Genomic DNA, 23,445 nt, shown 5'->3' on the forward strand with positions numbered 1-23,445 from the left:
AGTGTCTTGAGGTTAAGTAGATAATGAAGAATTCAGCTGAATTCCTGTGCTTCTAATTGCTATGAACAGCTATGCCTTATTTTGAGTACATAATCTATTTATTTTGCTCTGTGCTTCATTTCCCTCTTCTGGGCAGAATTAACTGGATTTTTCTGACCCAGAAGCCTGTTCCTGTGAAATCAGTACTGTTTGGTAACTTGTTCTCTGTCTATTCCTGAGCTAGCCAACTTGGTGCCCGAAAATCTGCGGTTGCTGGGTTTTTGCTGCTCCTGAAGAACTTTAAAGTTTTAGGCAGCTTGTCGTCTTCTCAGTGCAGTCAGTCTATTGGTGTTAGCCAGGTAAGGATTTTCTCACACCAGCTTATAGTGTGTGCACGAATGCAGGAGTTGCTGATGTACAGGCTGTTTTCTTTTACTCTTGTCTGGTTATACACATGATCCTGAACCTGAGGGTCTCATCATGATGGTGGTGGTGGTGATGATGATATCAGCTAGCACTTATTAATTGCAGATTTTTTGTGCATTAAACTGCTTTTTAATATGGTAGCCACTAGCCTCCAAGTGGCTGTTGAACTAAACATAGATTGAAATGTGGCTAGTTCAAATTGAGCTGCGCTGTATGTGTAAAATACACACTGGCTTTTGAAGACTTAGTGTGAGATAAAAGAATATAAAGTATCTCTAATAATTTTTATTTTGATTACATTTTGAGATATTTTGGCTGTGTTGGGTTAAGTAAAATTAATTTCACCAGTTTCTTTTCTTTTTCTTTTTTTTTTTTTGGTCTTTGCTATTTCTTTGGGCCGCTCCCTCAGCATATGGAGGTTCCCAGGCTAGGGGTCGAATTGGAGCTGTAGCCACCGGCCTAAGCCACAGCCACAGCAACTCGGGATCCGAGCCACGTCTGCAACCTACACCACAGCTCATGGCAACACCGGATCGTTAACCCACTGAGCAAGGGCAGGGACCGAACCCGCAACCTCATGGTTCCTAGTCGGATTCGTTAACCACTGCGCCATGACGGGAACTCCTCTTTTACTTTTCTTTATTTGGCTACTAGAAAATTTAATACTACATTATGTGGCTTGTATTTTTTATTTGTATCATGTTTCTTTTGGACAGCACTGTGCTAGACAGTATGCTAAGTTCTTCACATTTATTTTCTCATTTAATCGTCACAGCAATCTTCTGAGGCTAGATAACTGTTATTTTCCCCTATTTTAATAGTGTATGTACTTTGCACCTTTTTTTCTTTTTTTTTTTTTAAGGGCTGCACCCATGGCGTATGGAAGTTCGCAGGCTAGGGGTCAGATCTGAGCTGCAGTGGCCAGTCTACACAACAGCCATAGCAACACCAGATCTGAGCCACGTCTGTGACCTGCACTGCAGCCCATGGCAACACCAGATCTTTAACCCACTGAATGGGTCCAGGGATCAAACCCAAGTCCTCATGGATGCTAGTTGGGTTCATTACTACTAAGCCACAATGGGAACTCCTACTTTGCACTTCTATTAAATCCTATAATCTGACTGAGAAAACAAAACTTTTTAGGGTAATTAAATAAGAGTGATATTATCATGGCCTAGTAATGATTACCACTTCTGCCTCAGTCCTGAATTTTGGCATGTGGGGAAAGCTAAGTGTAAGGTTCTTTGACCAAAAACATCAGCTCTTTTTACCCTCTTAATGAAAACTACTTAACTCTGGTAACATACATGAGAACTGGCCTCCCTTCCTTTCAGGTCCATGTGGATGTCCACAGCCGTTACAATTCTGTCGCCAATGAAACCTTTTGCCTTGAGATCATGGATAGTTTAAGGAGATGCTTAGGTCAGCAGGCTGATGTTCGACTCATGCTTTATGAGGTAAATTGATGTAGTACTCCCCCCCACACTAATCCTTTTAATTTTAATAATTTTTTTCTGACTATAAAAGTACAGTAGATATGCTCTTATTTAATGCAGTTAGGACCAGTAGTTAGTGAGGAATCGAAAGGAATAGTTACATGTTTTATTTTAATTTGAAATATTTAAATGTACTAATTTTTTTTCTTTTTTTTTTTTTAGGGCCATACCCACAGCATATGGAGGTTCCCAGGCCAGGGGTCAAATCAGAGCTGTAGCTGCTGGCCACAGCCACAGCCATGCCAGATCTGAGCTGTGTCTGTGACCTGTACCACAGCTCACGGCAACACCAGATCCTTAACCCACTGAGTGAGGCCAGGGATCAAACTTGCATCCTCATGGATGATAGATTCGTTTTCGCTGTGCCATGATGGGAACTCCTAAATATTCTATTAATTTACTTGTCTTTCGGAGTTCTCACTGTAGCAATGCAGTTAAGAATCTGACTGCAGCAGCTTGGGTCGCTGTGGAAGCACAGGTTCGACCCCCAGCCCAGCACAGTGGGTTAAAGGATCCAGCGTTGCTGCAGCTATGGCATAGGTCACAGATGTGGCTTAGATTCAGTTCCTGGCCCAGAAACTTTTGTTTGCTGCAGGTACGGCCATTAAAACAAAAAATTTACCAATCTTTCGTTTTAAGGCCCAAGTTCTTTTGCTTTTGTGAATGAATCTGACGTTTGGAACTTACTGTCTCTTAAACAAGCCATAACCTTAATTTTATGCCTATAATTTCAAGTTTTGTTTACCTAAAGCAGGATAGAAACTTTAAGACACTTTAGATACAGTCTTAGTACAGAAGACTTCTAGATATATTTGCTTTTTTCCCTAACTTTTTTTTGGCTACGCTGACGGGCATGCAGAAGTTCCTGGTCCAGGGATGGAACCCACGCCACAGCAGCAACCTGGGCCACTTCAGTGACAGATCCAGCTCCTTAACCTGCTGTGCCACAAGGGAACTCCTCCTAACTTTTTAGAATTGTGTTACCCTTAATTCATCAGAAATTGGTTTTAGAGATTTACTTTTATTAAGACTTCCCAAAACATTCAACTTAGTTTTTATAAAAACAGGTTTTTTCATTTTGCACTTGGTTTTCAAGAGTTTACAGAATATCTGATTAGATCACATAATTATAATGACAGCAAATGAGTGGAACAAATATAACTACTTGTACTTAGGATATAATCCAGCCAGAGGGAACGAAAGTGTGCAGTCATGGAGGATTACACTGCAATCTCTAACATTTAGCACGGGGGGGTACTTCAGCATACATATTTCATAGGGTGGAGAGCATTAGATAATCTAGCAAGCAGACAAGTGGAAGTCATTTCAGAGAACAGCTTTATAAAAGAATGAGCATCCCTGACTGTAAAGGAGAAAAATACTCCACAGCTATAGAAGTGACCTAATGTCTAAAAATGGTGAGGATTATGGTCAGTTTATAAGCCAGTTCTCAGTGATCAGAGAGCCCTCTTTAGCTTAGGCAAGTAAGTTAAATTTTCTGAATCGTTTCTCCCTCTAGCAAATGCAGTCTCCATCTTTTTCAAAGAACCACGAACAGGGTAAAACATACATAGGATTATTTTAAGGCTATGATTGTCCAAATCACTAGTATCCTTGAGAAAGGGCTTATTTGTCCTTTACTTGATTCCTCTTAGGGGTTCTATGATGTTCTTCGAAGGAATTCTCAGCTGGCTAATTCAATCATGCAAACTCTGCTCTCACAGGTAAAATATTTTTTGTGTATAATGGGGCATTAAGAGGCAATTGTCATTTTTTGTACTTTTCAAAATATAAAATAATTCCACAGGCACATTGTGAACATGGACGGGGTATGCAATGCTGTTTCAAGTTATTTTATTTTAATCACCACTTATCTACCTACCGTATTGCCATCATCTGACAGTTATCCCTCTCAGTTAACAGTCTACATCCTAAGTCAGAAGAGCATTTGGAAGATCTGTTTGTACAAAGGTCATCAGCAGCTGTTTTTGTTATGTTTATTTCTGAAAGAAGAAAAAGTGAGATCTGGAACAAATACAGCAAAATAATTGACTTTGTTAAATCTAGGTAACATTGATGAGTGTCTATTGGGTTATTTTCTGTACCTCTCAGTTAAAAAAAAAGTTTTAAATTATGAAATACTTGACTATCAAGATGAGAAGAATTCAGCTGGAGAATGATGTAAAGACTTTTTACTCTCAATATTTATTCGTTAAGCATTTGTTTGGATTTTTTTGTTTGTGTGTTTGGGGTTTTTTTGTCTTTTTAGGGCCACACCTGAAACATATGGAAGTTTTCAGGCTAGGGGCTGAATCTGATCTGCAGCTGCCAGCCTACACCACAGCCACAGCAACGCTGGATCCAAGTCACATCTGCGACCTACACCCCAGCTGATCGCAACGCCGGATCCTTAACCCTCTGAGCAAGGCCAGGGATCCAACCTGCATTCTCATGGATACTAGTCAGGCTTGTCACCGCAGAGCCACAGTGGGAACTCTTGAATGTTATATTGACAGGTTTTTTTTTTTTTTTTGGCTTTTGTCTTCTGTCTTTACAGGGCTGCACCCGCGGCATATGGAGGTTCCCAGGCTAGGGGGTCTAATCGGAGCTGTAGCCACTGGCCTACGCCAGAGCCACAGCAGTGGCAGATCCGATTTGCGTCTTTGACCTACACCACAGCTCATGGCAACACTGGATCCTTAACCCACTGAGTGAGGTCAGGGATCGAACCCGAAACCTCATGGATCCTAGTCAGATTCGTTTCTGCTGCGCCGCAGCGGGAACCCCTATATTGACAGTTTTATTGAGGTATAATTCCCATACCATACAATTCACCCATTTAAAGAATACAACTGATTAGTTTTTGGTATATTCATAGAGTTGGGCAGCTGTCACCACAATCAATTTTAGAACATTTTACCACCTCAGAGAAAACCCCATACTATTTAGCTAGACATTTATATAAATGGATCATACAATGTATGGACTTGTGTAACTGGCTTCTTTCACTTAGCATGGTGTTTTCAGGGGTTATCTATGTTATAGTGTGTATCAGTACTCCCTTTTATTCATTACATGAATCTTTATATATTGAGAGAGTTCAAGATACAATTATATACTAGTAGTAATAACAACAGTCCCCAATGTTCAGCATTTAGAGAGAGCAAAGCAATTTATGAAGTACTGTATGGTAGATGATTTCATTTAGTCCTCACAAAACCCTGTGAAATATTGTTACCTCCATCTTACAGATTTATATTTTTAAGGCTATGAGAGATTATTAAATAATATAATTTGTCCAAGGTCACAGAGTTAATAAATGGCAGAGTTGGGATTTGAACCCAGATCTTGTGGCTCAAGAGCCCAAGCATGTGTTTCTCCTATGGGGTGGAGTAAGCTTCTTGGATCCGTAAGTTGATGCTTGTCACCATATTTGAGAAGTGTCCACTCAGTATCTAATCAAATATTTTTTTCTCTCCTCCTTTCTCTCCTTTCCTTCTGGGACTTCAGTGGTAAAGCCTCATATTATTCTGTAGATCCCTGAGACTTGTCTCATTTTTTCCTCAGTGTTTTTACACTATTCAAATTTGTTATTTTCTCATAATCTATCTTCAAGTTTACTGTTCTGCCGTTTCAGGTCTGTTGTTTTATTCTTGAATTTATGTTAAATGTTATCGAATAACATTTTTTAATTTATAGAAATGACCATGTGGTTTTTCTCCCTTAATCTGTTACTGTGGTGAATTGTATGGTTTGATTTTTTATTTTTTGCACGCCGGGGATAAACCCAAATTGACTAGGATATATTACTTTTTGCACACACTGGTGGGTTGAGTTTTCATTTAGGACTTTTACATATATGTTTATAAGAGGGAATGACCTATAATTTTCATTTCTCAGCTTCCCTGGTTTAGTCTGAGCTTAGTAAAATGATTGGGAATGTTCCCTCTTTTTCTAGTTTAGGTAAAATTTGAAATTGTCTCATTATTTCTCTTATTCCATTTTTTTCCTTACTTGTTTCAAAGTTATATACTTTCTTTAAACTTTAAATGGTTGGCTTTTGATTTTTCAGACCATATAAGTAGTGTGAATTCGAGCCCAATCTACATTTGGAGACTAGCTTGTTAGAAAGTCCCAGAGGGGAGTTCCCGTCGTGGCGCAGTGGTTAACGAATCTGACTAGGAACCATGAGGTTGAGGGTTCGGTCCCTGCCCTTGCTCAGTGGGTTAACGATCCGGCGTTGCCGTGAGCTGTGGTGTAGGTTGCAGACGCGGCTCGGATCCCTCGTTGCTGTGGCTCTGGCGTAGGCCGGTGGCTACAGCTCCGATTTGACCCCTAGCCTGGGAACCTCCATATGCCGCGGGAGCGGCCCAAGAAATAGCAACAACAACAACAAAAAGACAAAAGACAAAAAAAAAAAAAAAGAAAGTCCCAGAGGAGACTTTTTTCCCTGTCACCTAATGTCAAGGGGCGGTTAGGTAGGTACATAGCCCTACCCGCAGAGATACATATCTTCCTTTTTGTGGTAGATTTATTTTTTTAGTTTTGTCTGCTAATGACGTCCATTTCCTTTTGAGAATTCGAGCTTTATGTGAGGGTCTCTGATACCACCTCCACCCTGTGGTGGCCTAGGCTTTGTTTTTAATTTCATTATTATTTTTCTACTTGACTATCATCTTAGCTCTCTGTTTAATAACTGTTATCTATATAAAGATTTTAATGCAGTGTTTTCTCTCATTCTGTGTGTAGGAGGGTTTCTCTGAACCCTAGTCCACTATGTTGCTGTAAACGGAACTTCTCTCTCCTTCCTTCCTGCTCCTTCGCCCTCTTTTCTTTTTTTATGTCTTTGTGATAATTCTGCTGAACAACCTTTGTTTGAAAATAAGGTCTTAGATGTGTAGAAATTACTGAAAGGTCCTATGCTATTCATCGAAAGCTTTTCAGTGGGCCTTGGACTTGATCCTATATAGAAGTTATATCCTGTTAGTTGTATCTTTCAAACCATAATGATCAGTCCATCCACATTCGCACATTTAATAAGAATCACAGAGTATGACTGAAGACATAGAGCAGTGCCTCCCAACTCAGGTTAGTATGTAGACCAGTAAAACTCTTTAGACTCTAAAAGTGAAAAAGGGAAGCAATAACTAAGATTTTTTAAGTTGAAGTATAGCTGATTTACAGTGTTGTGTTAGTTTCTGGTGTACAGCAAAGTGATTCAGTTTTATATATATATATATCCTCTTCCATATTCCATTATGATTTATTACAGAATATTGAATATAGTTCCCTGTGTTGTCTAGTAAGACTTTTTCTGTTTCACAGTTTGTATCTACTAACCCCGAACTCCTAAGTTATCCCTCCCACACCCTCTTTCCCCTGGAATAACTGTTAATTTTGTTTTTATGTTGTTTGTCTCTTTCTGCTTTGTAAATGAATTCATTTGTATCCTTTTTTTTTTTTTTTTTTGTCTTTTTAGGGCTACACTTGGGGCATATGGAAGTTTCCAGACTAGGGGTCAAATTGGAGCAGTAGCTGCTGGCCTATGTCACAGCCACAGCAATGCCAGATTGAGCGTCATTTGCAACCTACGCTGTAGCTTGTGGCAACACCAGATCCTTAACCCACTCAACGAGGCCAGGGATCGATCAAACCCGAATCCTCATAGAGCCACAACAGGAATTTCTGTATCATATTTTAGATTCCACATATAAGTGACATTGTATGGGTTCCCATTGTGGCTCAGCAGGTTAAGAACCCGACTAGTATCTATAAGAAGGCAGATTGGATCCCTGGCCTCACTCAGTGGGTTAAGGATCTGGTAACTGCCGTGAGCTGTGATGCAGGTCACAGATATGACTTGGATCTGGCATTGCTGTGGCTGTGGTGTAGGCCAGCAGTTAACACTCCAATTCTACCCCTAGCCTGGGAACTTACATAGGCCACAGGTGCGGCCCTTTAAAAAATAAAAGTAAAAAACAAGTGACATCATATGGTATTTGTCTTTCTCTGGCTTACTTCACTTATTATGAAAATCTCTAGGTCCATCCATGTTGCTACAAGTGGCATTATTTCATTTCTTTTTATGGCTGAGTTAACATTTTTTTGAGCTCAGTTATGTGGCAAGTAGTATTTGAAGCTCTTTATGTATGTTAGCATGTTTAATTGCGATATATATTTACACATTTGTATTAAAGTATCCTCATTTCACAGATGAGGAGCCAAGGTATAGACACCTTTGTTGAATTAGTGTGTGGTTGTGGGGGTATTGGATTCAGCCAGTCTGACTCTAGAGCCTGTGCTTTTTCTTTCTTTCTTTCTTTTTTTTTTGCATTCTTAGGAATTTTTTCCAGCTTTATTGAGAGATAATGGACAAAAAATTATGTTTAAAATGCATATTGTGATTATTTTATATATATATATCAAAGCATTCTAATATATATATATATATATATTTATTTATTTATTTTTTTTTTTGCCATGCGGTCATGGCATATGGAAGTTCTTGGGCCAGGGATCGAACCCGCACCACAGCAGCAAAGCTGCCATGACAGTGCCTTAACCCACTGTGCCACAAGAGAACTCCAAAGCATTCTTGTATTTTGTGTGTGTGCGTGTGTGTGAGTTTAGGGCCACACCTGCAGCATATGGAAGTTCCCACGCTAGGGGTTGAATCAGAGCTGCAGCCACAGCAACGCCAGATCCAAGCCATGTCTACAACCTACACCACAGCTCTTGGCAATCCCAGATCCTTTATCCACTGAGCGAGACCAGAGATTGAATGGATACTAGTTGGGTTTGAGTCTGTTCCAAATGATTGATTATTCTCCTTATTGTAGAGCATATTTTTCTGGTTCTTTTCATGTCTTATAATTTTTTGGATTAGTGTTTAAATTTCATTTTATATTGGTGTATACTTGATTTATAATGTTGTATTAGTTTCAAGGTACAGCATATTTTCAAGTGTACAGCAAAGTGATTCATTTATACATATATACATATATCCATTTTTTCAGGTTCTTTTCCCAGATAGGTTATTAATGAATTTTGAGTAGAGTTCCCGTTTGTGCAGTAGGTCCTTGTTTTCTATTTATTTTACGTATAATAGTATATATATGTTTATCTCAAAGTCCTAATTTATCCCTCTTCCCATTTCCCCTTTTGTAACCATAAATTTGTTTTCTAGCCTGTGAATCTGTTTCTGTTTTGTAAATATGTTCATTTGTTATCATAGAGCATAAATTGTTAACCATCAAGCTGTATCAAAAATGCTGATTGCCAGAGTTCCTGTCGTGGCACAGTGGTTAACGAATCCGACTAGGAACCATGAGGTTGGGGGTTTGGTCCCTGGCCTTGCTCAGTGGGTTAAAGGATCTGGCATTGCCATGAGCTGTGGTTTAGGTTGCAGATGCAGCTCGGATCCCATGTTGCTGTGGCTGTGGTGTAGGCTGGCGGCTACAGTTCCGATTAGACCTCTAGCCTGGGAACCTCCATATGCCGCGGGAGCGGCCCTAGAAAATGCAAAAAGACAAAAAAAAATGCTGATTGCCTTTACAAATTCAGAAATTGGCATGAGAGAGTAGGATGATGTTTTATAGGGGAGGTTATAAAGCAGAAGTGGAGAGAAGATGTCAGTCAGAACACTGCCTAAAGCACAGGCAGAGGGTATGGGTGAGCCAGAGCAACAAGTTTTACTGCAGTGTCCTTTGGACAGCTGGGAAATAATGTCTTAGAAAGCATTAGCCATTAAAGTTACCATTAGCTTAACCCATTAAAAAAGTGAAAAGCATTCATGAGCCATGGTGTTTTTTTTTAATACACAGTTAAAACAATTCTATGAGCCAGAACCTGATGTGCTGCCACCTCTGAAATTCCAAGCTTGTGTTCTGACCCAAGGAGATCAGATCTCTCTACAAGAACCACTGGTAAGACTTTTTTCCTCCTTCTATAACCACTATTTTTACTCATAAGTACGAACATCAGCCCCATTGATATGGTTGATTGTCAGAAAGAGTTACCTTCCCTGTGAAGCTCTCTTCCTGGTACTGTCAATGAATTTTTATTCTTAACTCTTCCCTGCGTATCTTTTCTGACCCATTATCACCTTGGTTCTGTTAATGAGTAATGTCAGTACTTTACTAAATCAAGGCATTCATCATTTCACCCGAGGAGCGTTTTATTTCCTGTTGGTGGCTCTTTGATTGCATGTACTAAGTAAATAAGCTTTAGAATGGGGAGAAAGACGTTAACCAAGAGCAGATGAACCCAGGGGACCTGTTTCATTAGTCTGGAGTATATTATTTAGGCTGAGCTAGAACTGGCATCCTGTTGAACCTTCAGAGGAAGTAGGACAGGTTGATTTTCTGTTCTAGTTGTCTGCCATCAAAAAGACAGAAAAGATAAAAACTGAAACTCCCTCATCCCAAGTGACTTACAATTGAGATATCCTCAGCCTAGATCAGAGATGCTATGTTGGTTTCCCAGAGATTCCCTCAACTTAAGAACCCTTATCTTTAGAATAGCCTCTGGGATGCAGAGGAGCTAGAGAAGATTTAGGTTCACACCCTGGCTCCATGATATTTGTACCAGATCAGAGATAGCACGTCTAATAACTGCATTGGTTGCCTGTCAGCTACTTATGAAGCCAGTGCCTTTAGGAAAGGCCAGAAAACAATGCCTCTGTTAATAGTTCAGTTATTCTTTTCCTAACTTTGTTAATCCAGATTGACTTAATTAGTGATGCTAATGAATGACTTACTTTAGCCTTTAGATAAGGATTATTTGGTGATTATCAACAGCTTCATGGGTTATCTTTTAATAAGAATATTCAGTTGTTATTTTCTTCTACAGGATTATCTGCTATGTTGTATTCAGCACTGTTTGGCCTGGTACAAGAGTAGAGTGATGCCCCTACAGCAAGAAGAGGAGGAAGAAGAAGAGGGATTCTACCAAGCCTTAGATGACATGTTGGAATCTATTACTAGTAGAATGATTAAGAGTGAATTAGAGGACTTTGAACTGGTAATTGCCAAGTCTCAGCTCTGTTGAGTAATGGAAGTTTTTAGTAGCTTATTAATTTTATTTTGTGTCTCTTAGGACAAGTCAGCAGATTTTTCTCAGAGCACTAGTACTGGCATCAAAAATAATATCTGTGCTTCTCTTGTTATGGGAGTTTGTGAGGTTCTAATAGAATATAATTTCTCCATAAGTAATTTCAGGTAAGGTATAGTTATGACTGTGCTTGCAGTTTGATGAATTATTCATTTAGTGTGTGTGTGTGTGTGTGTGTGTGAGAGAGAGAGAGAGAGAGAGAGTTTAATTAACAGTATGCTAGGTACGAACACACCACAGACCATGACACCATTTCTTACATGGACATTTAGCCTGAGACCAAACTCTGCCCTTTCTACTAGGAAACACCAAAACTTATACCACACAAGCTGGTGAAGTTTGTCTTGCCAGTAGCCTTTAATTTATTCAAAGTTCTACAGATCCTGAACTCAGGAACTCCTGATTTTAGTAGAGAAATTTTGATTGGTGGTCATATTAAACTTTGGTTCTCTTCAGTGGGCACTGCAATGACTGGTGTAAATATGGGAAGAAAAGAAATAACCCAGATAGATTGTTTTGACCTGGGAGTGCTGTGTGAAGATCCATTCACTGGCGATGTTGGGTCTAAACTATGACATCTAAAGAAGCAGTGTGATTGCCTTATTACTGTGTATGAAAGTAGACCACAGTGTTCTGATGCTTGTCCTTGGTGGTCTCTTTTTCCTTTTATACAGTAAGAACAAGTTTGAGAAGATTCTGAGCTTATTTATGTGTTATAAGAAACTCGCTGACATCCTTAATGAAAAAGCTGGTAAAGGCAAAACTAAAGTGGCCAACAAAACAAATGATAGTTTTTTGTCCATGAAATTTGTGTCTGATCTTCTCACTGCTCTTTTCAGGTAAGGTTCTAATAGAGTCCTTAAACACAGCAGTGCAGTGAAGATAAAAACACCTACCGAGAGTTACTGATAGTCATTTGGATTCACAATCCTAACATATTATACAGTAAGAAGCAAGTCAGGAGATTTGCAATTTTCTTAAAATGAAAGCAGAGAAATCCTACTTGGGCATTTAAAGAGGTACCTTGAATTATTAAAGGAAAAATGAGTAACAAGGAACTCATGAATGGAAAGAGGGATGAATCCCAACAGTGTGTTGTAAGAAAATCTACCTAAGTAACTCGAACAGCCTAACACATAAAAAGAGAAGGGGAAAAAAAAAAACCCATGTGATTTAAAAAAAACCAAAGGATTGGTTCCTGCTTTGGTGCACTGGGTTAAGGACCCAGCATTGGCACAGCTGTGTCTCAGATGCAGTCCTTTGCCCAGGAACTTCCATATGCAATGGGTGCATCAAAAAACAAAAACAAAACAAACCCTAAAGGAACATGGAGTCTTCTTGTGAGCTCAGTGGGTTAAGGATCTGGGGTTGTCACAGTTGTGGCATGGCTTTCATCCCTGGTGTGGGAACTTCCGCATGCTGTGGGCACTGCCAAAAAAGGGGAAAAAAAGAACAAAAACAAAACAAAAAAAAACCCCAGAGGAACAATAACAAAAAAACCACTAAAGAAAACAGACTATTTTAATTTTATCAAAGTTAAAGGATTGGAGGAGGGGGAGAGAGTGCGATAACTCTGAGAATGGTACAGCCATGGCAGTGATTCTGCAGCGGGCTGCCTAGAATCTATCAGTTAGAGCTTGCTGGGGGCTCCTATTCTGAACAGTCCCTAGAAAACCTAATCCCAGGTCCCATTGGCAGTAGGGGAATCTCCTCCTCTCTTTTTCTCTCTCTAGGGACAGTGCCCAAAGTCACGAGGAGAGCCTCTCTGTTCTGAGGTCCAGCACTGAGTTTATGCGCTATGTAGTGGGTGTAGCCCTGCACAAGGTGCAGCAGCTAAAGGAAACCGGGCACGTGAGCGGCCCTGATGGCCACAATCCAGAGAAGGTCTTTCAGAACCTCTGTGACATAACTCGGTAAGTCACGTGCCCTTAGAAATGTGTTCCACTAGTTGCGAGTCTCCAAGAGAGGAAAGTAGGGTGGGGACGAAGGGAGTCTGAGGTTAGGCATGCCCTAAAGTAAAAGCGCAGTCACTAATAACGGTTCTTTTCCTAGTCCTGTTTTGGTGTGGATTGTTAATCACATACAAAATGTTATTCTATTACCAGGAAAAAAGAGGGGTGTTACATAATGACTGAATCATTTGTCAAAAAGATGTAACAGTTTTGAGCATACATGCACCTAACAGCAGAGCTTCAAAACGCTTGGGAAAAAATGGTTAGAACTGAAGGAGAAATACACAAATAATAATCTACCCCTCTCAGTAATCAATAGAATTAGATTAAAAAGTCAGGAAAGGAGTTCCCGTCGTGGCGCAGTGGTTAACGAACCCGACTAGGAACCATGAGGTTGCGGGTTCGGTCCCTGCCCTTGTTCAGTGGGTTAACGATCCGGTGTTGCTGTGAGCTGTGGTGTAGGTTGCAGACGCGGCTTGGATCCCGCGTTGCTGTGGCTCTGGCGTAGGCCGGTGGCTACAGCTCCGATTCAACCCCTAGCCTGGGAACCTCCATATGCCGCGGGAGCGACCCAAGAAATAGCAACAACAACAACAACAACAAAAGACAAAAAAAGACAAAAGACAAAAAAAAGTCAGGAAAGACATGAAGGACATTAACAACACTATCATCCAGCTTGACTTAATTGACGTATATAGAACATGCAGTAAGTTTCAAAATCCACATTTCTTTCATGTGCGCATGGTACATTCATCATGATGGACCATATTGGGGGCCATAAAACAAACAACAATTATTTTTCTTTTTACAGCCACACCTGCAGCATATGGAAGTTCCTGGGCCAGAGGTTGAATCAGATCTTCAGCTGTGGCCTATGCCACAGCCATGCAACACTGGATCCAAACTGCATCTACAACCTACTGCACAGCTTTTGGCAACACTGGATCCTTAACCCACTGAGCAAGGCCAGGTATCAAACCTGCATCCTCAGAGACATTAGGTCCTTGACCTGCTGAGCCACAAAGGGAACTCCAGACTTTTTTTTTTTTTTTTTAAGGGCCGCACCTGTGGCATATGGAGGTTCCCAGGCTAGGAGTCTAATCGGAGCTGTTGCTGCTGGCTTATGCCCGAGCCACAGCAACACTAGATCCGAGCTGCGTCTTCGACCTACACCACAGCTCACAGCAATGCCAGATCCTCTTAACCCACTGAGCGAGGCCAGGGATCGAACCCGCAGCCTCCCAGTTCATAGATTTGTTTCCACTGAGCCACGACGGGAACTCCAAGGGAACTAAAGACTTAACGAATTTTAGAAATTGGTATCAGGGAGTTTGCGTTGTGGTGCAGCAGAAATGAATCTGACTAGTATCTATGAGGATGCGGGTTCATTCCCTGGCTTTGCTTAGTAGTGAGTTAACGATCACGGTGTTGCTGTGAGCTGTGGTGTAGGCTGGCAGCCACAGCTCCAATTCAACTCCTAGCCTGGGAACTTAGATATGCCTCAGGTTCGGCCCTTAAAAAAAAAAAAATTGATATCAGTATGTTTGCTGACCACAACAGAATTAAATAAGAAAGCAGTAACAGGAGTTGCCGTTGTGGCTCAGCAAGTTGAGAACCTGACATGGTGTCCATGAGGATCCTGGGGTTCGATCCCTGGCCTTGCTCAGTGGGTTAAGGATTGGTGTTGCTGCAAGCTGTGGCTTAGACCGACAGCTGCAACTCCGATTTGACCCCTAGGAGCAGATCAAAATGAGAGTAAGCAAAAGAAAGGAAATAATAAAAGCAAAGTGGAATCGTTGAATAAAAACAGAAAACAGTAGGGAAAATGAATGAGACCAAAAGCTGGTTCATAGATCAATAAACTTAAACCTTTTCCAGACTGTTCAGGAAAAGAGAGAAGATACAAATTATAAATATTGGGTATATGAGGAAGAGGGGACATCACTACTGATTCTACAGATGTGAAAAATTCATGATATCAGAACGTTAACTTTATGCCAGTAAACTTGATAACTTAAATGGACAAATTTCTTTAAAGCCTACTCAAGAAGAAATAGGGTAGCCTGAGTAATCATATCTCTATTAAAGAAATTGCATTTGTGATTTAAAATTTTCCCTCCACTGGTGAATTATACCAAATGTTTTAGTAAGTATTACCAATTACACAGACTTTCCCAGAAAAGAGAGAAGGGAGGAGGGAACAGTCCCCATTCATTTTATGAGGAGGCTGATGTAATTACCTTGGTACTTGATGATAGCCTGGTAACCATAATATATAAAGAAATTTCTAACTTGTTAAGAAAACAACCTGAGATAAAAAATGGGTAAAATATTTGAACAGACACTTTACCAAAGATGCGCAGGTGGGCACAAAAGGATGATCAGGAGTTCCTGTCGTGGCGCAATGGAAATGAACCTCACTGGGAACCATGAGGTTGCGGGTTCAATCCCTAGCCTTGCTCAGTGGGTTAAGAATCCAGCATTGCCGTGAGCCATGGTACAGGTTGAAGACATGGCTCAGATCTGGCGTTGTTGTGACTCTGGCATAGGCCTGCGGCTACAGCTCCGATTAGACCCCTAGCCTGGGAACCTCCATATGCCGAGGGTGTGGCCCTAAAAAGGAAAAAAAAAAAAACAGAAAAGGATGATCAACATAATCTTTAGGTAAATGCAAATCAAAATCACAATGAGATATCACTAACACTCCATTAATATGCTGAAACATAAAAATACTCACCAGGAGTTCCTGTCGTGGCACAGGGGTTAACAAATCCGACTAGGAACCATGAGGTTGCAGGTTTGATCCTTGGCCTCGCTCAGTGGGTTAAGGATCCGGCGTTGCCGTGAGCTGTGGTGTAGGTTGCAGACGCGGCTTGCTTGGATCCTGCGTTACTGTGGCTCTGGTGTAGGCTGGTGGCTACGGCTCCGATTAGACTCCTATCCTGGGAATCACCATATGCCGAGGAAGCGGCCCTAGAAAAGGCAAAAAGACAAAAAAAAAAATACTCACCATGCCAGGTGTTCTCATGGGTGTGGAGGAGTCTGAACTCTTAGGCAGTGTTGGTGGAAATGTAAAATGATGCAGCCGCTTTTGAAAAAAGTCAAGCACACACCTACCACCCGCTGCACTTGTTCCACTCTTAGGTTTTTACCCAGAAAAAATACAAGCAGATATCCACATAAAGGTTTGTATATGGCAGCTTTATCTGTAATAGCTGAATTTGGAAACAGCCAAAGAGTCTTTTGATGGATAAATTGTTGAATGGGTGAGCTGAGGTATATCCCTATTCAGCAATAAAACGGGTCCAATTAGAACATACCCAGCAACATAGATGAGTCTCAAAAGCATATGCCGTGAGCAAAGCCAGGCTCTGAAGGCTGCATAATGAATGGTACCACTTTTATGTACTTTGTAAACAGTAAAACCATAGGGACAGGAAACAGATCAGTGGTTGCTTAGAAAACCAGGGGGAAGGAATTGACTGCAAAGGAGCATGAGGGAACTTTGGGGATGATGAAAGTATCTTGATTGTGGGAATGAGTGCACAGCTGTGTAAGGTAGTCAGAATTCTTAGACCCATACTTCTACAGAATCAGAATTTCACTGTATGTAAATTGTACCTCAGTAAACCTGACTTTAAAAATAAAATCGTTTTTTCCCAGGGTCTTGCTTTGGAGATACACTTCAATTCCTACTTCAGTGGAAGAGTCAGGGAAGAAAGAGAAAGGAAAGAGTATCTCACTGCTGTGCTTGGAGGGTTTGCAGAAGATATTCAGTGTTGTGCTGCAGTTCTACCAGCCCCAGATTCATCATTTCCTCAGGGCTCTGGGTGGGCATTTCAATGTTGATACATTGGCTTGAGCTGAGTTTCTCTTTCATAACCAAACCTTGTGTGTGTGTGTGTGTGTGTGTGTGTGTGTGTGTGTGTGTGTGTGAGTGTGTGTGTGTGTGTGTGTGTCTGTCTGTCTGTCTGTCTGTGTTTTGGGCCACACCTGTGGTGTGGAAGTTCCCAGGCTAGGGGTCGAATCAGAGCTATAGCTGCTGACCTATATCACAGCCATAGCCACGCAGGATCAGAGCTGCATCTGCAACCTACACCACAGCTCATGACAACACCAGATCCTTAACCCACTGAGTGAGGCTGGGAATCAAACCTGTATCCTCATGGATACTAGTCAGATTTGTTTCCACTGAGCCACAACTGGAACTCCTTAAACAAAACTGTTGATTCTGTTTGTTAACCTACTAGGACACCTGAGAACAATCCTAATGTTGCTAAGGAGTGACATCTAGTGGATTTAGAGTTGGCACTTAACTGGATTACATTTAACCACAGTTACTGGAAAATGGAGTACAATATTAAGAAATTGCAGAATGTTAGGAATATAATTTTGTCTTCAGACTTTTCTGGTCTTCTAAAATTTTAGCTATGGACAGGCAATTAAAAAAAACCCATTTCAAAGAAGATAGAGTTCTTTTCCTTTCCTAGATGCCTCAGATAAGGAGGAAGAAGAGGTGGAAGTCAGCGTCACTCAGAGAGCAGCATTCCAGATCCGGCAGTTTCAGGTGAGGTCCTTGGAAAGGAGCTGCAGCAGGGCCAGCAGTGAGCAGGTAGGACTGGGGTTTTCTGGATCATCATCTAGGCAGCCAGACGGAGCTCTTAGAATGAAAGATGATGCATTTAAAAGGATACCAGGCAGGATGTCTATGAGGCCACCCCAGTCTGCAGTGCTCCTTGCCTCTGAGAATCACTGAGTTGATATTAAGAGGTAACCAGGAGCCCATTGAAGTATGAACTATAATTTGTCCTTGTCAGCCAGATTGCGTAAAGCCTGGGCAAGGAAGCCTATTTTCTAACCACTGGTTGTCACACTCTCTGGATCTTTTACCTCAGAAAATATCTTTAATAAATAATTTTGAAGTTCCTATTCTGTGCCAGGGACTGTTCCAGGTGCTGGAGATATAGCAGGGAATAAGAGAGAAAACCCTACCCTCACAGAGCTTACACTGTGGTGGGAAGAGATCGACAGACAAAATAGAGAGTGTATGAGGTGGTAGGAGAGGAACAGAGAAAAGGAAAACAGGGAAGGTGTGTGGGGAACGCCAGCACTGGGACGTGGTCTAACCCTGGGCTCAGTGGATGGGCTTCAGGACGTTCGGAACCACCCCACCCTGGGTGCACTGTTCATTCCTGATGTACATTTGGCAGTGGGTTGGAGGAGAACGAGTCCATAGCTTTCAGGAGAAAGCTCAGATTTACCATCCAAAATAGGATAGGAAACTACCTGTTCAATCTAAGTTTATTTTCCGATTTTATCCTCTTGGATTTTTGGTATTTTTTGAATCCTTTCTGTCCCAGCGTTAGGACTCTCTGCTAAGTGTCTCTACTTCCTGCTAGTAACATGTCTGGTAATGTTTCTGTATATGCTTTTCCTTTCTCAGAGGGCCTTGTTAAACATACTCAGCAGCCAGGAGGAAGACTTTAATAGCAAAGAAGCCTTCCTGCTAGTCACTGTTCTTTCCAGTTTGTCCAAGCTACTGGAGCCCTCCTCCCCTCAGGTAAGACTACCACTCATTCAGTCCCACCTAGCATCCCTCAGAAGGCAGGAAGTGCTATGTCTTAAAGTATATACCTAAATGTCCTCTTGAAGTTTGGCTTTTTTTTTTTTTGTCTTTTTAGTGCCAAACCTACAGTATATATAAGTTCCCAGGCTAGGGGTCGGATCAGAGCTGCAGCCGCCAGCCTACACCACGGCAGCACGGGATCTGAGCCTCCTCTTCAACCTACACCACAGCTCACGGCAACAGCAGATCCTTAACCCACTGAGCAAGGGCAGAGAGCGAACGCGCAACCTCATGGATACTAGTCAGATTTGTTTCCGGTGAGCCATAACAGGAACTCCTGGCTTTTTTTTGGCCACACATATGGCAGTTCCCAGGCTAGGGATAGATCTTTAACCTGCTGAGCCACCAAGAAACTCCGAGTTCTGGCTTATTTAAAATAATATATTCAGTTATGCTCCTGAATTAATATAAGATCTATAAGATGTATGCTTCCCTACATAGTGTTTCTACTGTGACATAATTACAGTTTTTGTTTGGCCATTGTCAAGGGTAAACAGTAAACACTATAGAAAATAAAATCTTGTTTATCTGTACACACTTCAGCCTTAACCTTTGTTGTTATTCCCCTTATGGCTCAGCGGGTAGCAAACCCTACTAGCATCCATGAGGATGCAGTTTTGATCCCACGCCTCGATCAGTGTGTTAAGGATCCAGCATTGCTGTGAGCTGCGGTGTAGGTTGCAGACATGGCTCAGATCTGGCATTGCTGTGGCTGTGGTGTATCTCCGATTCCACGCCTAGCCTGGGACCCTCCATATGCTGCAGGTACAGCCCTAAAAAACAAAAAAATTAAAAGAAAAACCAGACTTCAGGAGTTCCTGTCGTGGCTCAGCCGTTAACGAATCTGACTAGCATCCATGAGTACAAAGGTTCGATTCCTGGCCTCACTCGGTGGGCTGAGGATTGGGTGTTGCTGTGAGCTGTGGTGTAGGTCAGCAGCTACAGTTCCAGTTCAGCCCCTGACCTGGGACCCTCCATATGCCGAAGGCGCAGCCCTAAAAAAGCAAAACAAAAACAGCCTTAACCTGTGTTTTTCTCCATTCTTGGTGCTTTCTTTTCTAAGGTGAAAGTATGTTAATTACCAAGATAGCTGACATTCAGCAGTTGGCTTTCTCATCATGGTGGCAGGTACTGAATTTGAGAGAGATTCAGCAAAAGGTGCTAAGTCAGAAAGCAGGGTCAGTTCTGCCAAGATAGGTTTTAGGTACATGTGTATGGGTCTTTCCACACAGAAAGTATGTACCCACATGAGCCTTCCTGCTGTGTCGCCGTGGGATCGGCGGTGTCTCTGCAGTGCCAGGATGCAGGTTTTATGCCTGGCCCAGCCACAGTGGGTTGAAGGATCCTGTACTATTCGCACCTGTGACTTGGATCTGATCCCCGGCCCAGGAACTCCATATGCCATAGGGTGGCCAAAAAAGAAGAGAGAGAGAGAGGGACCACATTTTGTAGGTCTGTTCCATTCAGGAGTAATTTCCCTATAGGATAATAAAGAGTATCCTTGAGAGCCTAGGGCTTTGTGGTCCTTCGACAGCTACTTCCTGATCTGTGAGGAGACAAGTTGGAGTGTTGAGCTCTTGCTTTAGGAAGACTTAGCCAGACCATAGCCTGGTGTGTTATGGTGTCGAGCACTGAAAAGCAGACTAGTTTTTTTTCCAGGTGGCCCAAAGAAAGTCCCTTTTCTGCTTGTTTCATCGTAGATCGAAACAAGATGTCTCCACTTTTCTTTCATCTGCATTCTTTCATGTTGCTGCTTTTGCCGCAGGGGGCCCAGAGCTAGGAAAGAAACACAGAGAATTGGGAGTTCCCGTCGTGGCACAGTGGTTAATGAATCCGACTAGGAACCATGAGGTTGCGGGTTCGGTCCCTGCCCTTGCTCAGTGGGTTGACGATCCGGCGTTGCCGTGAGCTGTGGTGTAGGTTGCAGACGCGGCTCAGATCCCGCGTTGCTGTGGCTCTGGCATAGGCCGGTGGCTACAGCTCCAATTCGACCCCTAGCCCGGGAACCTCCATATGCCGCAGGAGCGGCCCTAAGAAATAGCAAAAAAAAAAAAAAAAGAAATACAGAGAATTGGAACTTAGGGACATCTGAGGGAAAATAGATTTGGAATGGCTAATATAAACAGGACATTTTTAAAATTTAATTTTCACCATCCACTCCTCATAACTTCAGGTAAGTCTATTAAAAAAAATTTTTTTTTTCCTTTTCTTTTTTGGCTGCCTCACGGCATATGGAGTTCCTGGGCTAGGGATCAGATCTAAGCCGTGGTTGCAACCTAAGGCATAGCTTTCGCAGCACCAGATCCTTAACCCACTGTGCTGGGCCAGAGATCAAACCTGTGTTCCAGCGGTCCTGAGACGCTGCCAATTCCGTGGCACCATAGTGGGAACTCTCTAAGATTTTTTAATTTAATTTTGAATGGGTAATAAAAGTCCTATGATTTGGAAACCAGAAATTATAAAAAGATTTATAGGAAATGGTCTCCCTCCTTTTCGTGTTCTCCATCTGTTCCATTCTTTTTCTCCCAAATAATAAATACCTTCTTTTAGTTTCTTATGTAAAGAGTTGTTTTATTCCTGTATAGCAATATGAATATAGATTCTTATTCCCAACCCTACCTCTCTTCACACAAAAGCTTGTTCAGTGTCCTGTTTTATTTATATAAGTTCACAGAGAACTTTCAATTCGTTAGACTCTGAATTTATCTTTTCCCCCAATGGATCAAAAACTGAATTTTCACTGGTCGTTTTACACTTGCGTATCACTGCATTGCAGTGCCTCTGTGGCTGAAAGCCCGTGCCAAAGAACCACCGAAGCAGAAAGCCGATTGTGCATCTGGCGGTGCAGGGCCTACTGTCCCAGACCTTATGCCCACCCGAACTCTGATTGTTGCCTTTTTTCCTTTTCCTTTCCTGCTTCCTTCTAACCTCCTGTGGTTTCTTGGCTCCTGAAAGTTAATTCAGCTATCTCTCTGGTCAGGATCTTACTCTCTTGCCCATCTCTGTCAGCTTACTATCCTTAAAGATGTCTCAACTGCACAGAAGCTGGGGCATGGAAAGGGAAAAAAGTGCTTTAGCCCCAGACTGGATAGGGGCAGAGGGAACACAGAGGTAAGAGCCTAGACAGGACCTTCGGCCCTTAGTGAGGGTGTAGACATTGCGAATTCAGTCATAGGCTGCATTTAAGACAAGTATCGAGTCTTCTCATAATTTTGGATTGACTTTTGTCCTGTTTTTAGCAGATTACCACTGTAGATCCAGGCATTTGTTTTAGTGGGTGATTTGCTTAGACCTGGAAAGGCCTAGGGCTCTTTCAGTCTGACAGCACCTCCATCTGTCTTTTGACATGTTTCTATAATATCTAAATGATCTCTAGTTTGTGCAGATGTTATCCTGGACGTCCAAGATTTGCAAGGAAAACAGCTGGGGTAAGTTTCTTGGAATGTTTCCTTTTAGGCTTTATATAAAGTCACTCCCAAGAAACAGCATTTAGAAAATTATACCTTCACCAGAGCGGCCAAAATGAAAGAACACACAATACCAGTACCCAAGAGTTGGAAAGAATATAGTGCACTTGAACTTCTCATTCACTGCTGCTGGAAGGGCGAGTCGGTATAACACTCTGGAAGATTGTTCAGCAACATCTGACTGCTAAAATTAAGCATATGCATATGATCCAGCCCCTCCACTCCCAGCAAAAGTAGATGGAAGAATTCTCACAGCAGCACCTTCTCATAGGCAAAGTTAAACCCAGGTGTTTATCCACAGTAGAATGGATAAAGGAATTGTGCTGTGTAGTCACAGTGCAATACTGCACAGCAGTGAAAATGAACAGAGTCCTCTAACACATAACAGAGGAATCTCACAGATGTAGTGTTGACCAAACAACAACAGACGCAGAAAGAGTACTTGCTATGCAATTCCATTTAGATAAGGTTCAAAATCAGACAAAACTAGGTGTGGGGTTACAAGTCAGAATAACTGTTTGCTTGGTAGGATGATGAGAGGGATCCTGGTGCTGGTAGGGTTCTGTTTCTTGACCTGTGTGCTAGTGTTGCAGTGAGAGTGATAGCAGTAAGGGGAAGTGTCTCCCTTCTTGGGGGCTTGTGGACACAGCGCAGCACAGGGGTCTCACGCCTGAAACGTGACCAGCTATATGTTCCAGTGAGGCTCCCCAACCTTCTAAAAGACTGACTAGATTATAACATCTTTTCTTTCCTTCCTACTCGTAGAGGATGCCTCATTTTGCAAGGGCTTGATGAATTTGCTCTTCAGCCTCCATGTTTTGTGTAAGAGTCCTGTCACCCTGCTGCGTGACCTGTCCCAGGATATCCACGGGCATCTTGGAGACATAGACCAGGTACCAGCGTGAGCCTTCAGTACAGCCCCTGAGCTGGGGAAAGAGGCCAGGGGACAGCCTCACTGTCATGACATCCCACCTCTCTTTCCTTCCCCAGGATGTAGAAGTGGAGAAGACAAACCACTTTTCAATGGTGAATTTGAGAACAGCTGCCCCTACAGTCTGTGTAAGTGTTGATCTCAGACCCTTGGGCAGTAGCCTTGTCATACTTTGCATTTTACTTCCTGTGTAGAGTGAATTACAGTGGCTCACATCCTGCGGCCTGTAACCCACCTGCAGGTGGCCATGGTTATTGTATTATACCAGCAGCCGGGTGCAGTGAGCCATGGCAGGCATTTTTTTTCTTTCACAGCTAGTTGTTCTGAGTCAAGCTGAGAAGGTCCTAGAAGAAGTGGACTGGCTTATCACTAAGCTTAAGGGACAAGTGAGCCAAGAAATCACACCAGGTAAGATGAGTTGAGGGGGGTGGTTCCAGGAATTGTGATCAAAGCA

General features: G+C 42.0%; 1 protein-coding gene across 1 annotated transcript in view; it reads left to right on the plus strand.

Moving 5' to 3' along the window:
- The window catches only part of FANCI (FA complementation group I), a 79,447-nt gene that overhangs the window by 47,840 nt on the left and 8,162 nt on the right, over positions 1-23,445 (plus strand). The window contains exons 17-31 of the mRNA XM_047797166.1: positions 224-338; positions 1,743-1,865; positions 3,560-3,628; positions 9,728-9,829; positions 10,755-10,925; positions 11,001-11,122; positions 11,690-11,854; positions 12,749-12,928; positions 16,631-16,797; positions 17,458-17,534; positions 18,411-18,527; positions 21,970-22,021; positions 22,826-22,953; positions 23,051-23,119; positions 23,306-23,399. Coding sequence (XP_047653122.1) covers positions 224-338; positions 1,743-1,865; positions 3,560-3,628; positions 9,728-9,829; positions 10,755-10,925; positions 11,001-11,122; positions 11,690-11,854; positions 12,749-12,928; positions 16,631-16,797; positions 17,458-17,534; positions 18,411-18,527; positions 21,970-22,021; positions 22,826-22,953; positions 23,051-23,119; positions 23,306-23,399 — 1,751 coding nt within the window. The remainder of the gene's footprint in view (positions 1-223; positions 339-1,742; positions 1,866-3,559; positions 3,629-9,727; positions 9,830-10,754; positions 10,926-11,000; positions 11,123-11,689; positions 11,855-12,748; positions 12,929-16,630; positions 16,798-17,457; positions 17,535-18,410; positions 18,528-21,969; positions 22,022-22,825; positions 22,954-23,050; positions 23,120-23,305; positions 23,400-23,445) is intronic.

Source organism: Phacochoerus africanus, chromosome 9 (assembly GCF_016906955.1).
Source record: "Phacochoerus africanus isolate WHEZ1 chromosome 9, ROS_Pafr_v1, whole genome shotgun sequence".
NCBI classification, from domain to species: domain Eukaryota; kingdom Metazoa; phylum Chordata; class Mammalia; order Artiodactyla; family Suidae; genus Phacochoerus; species Phacochoerus africanus.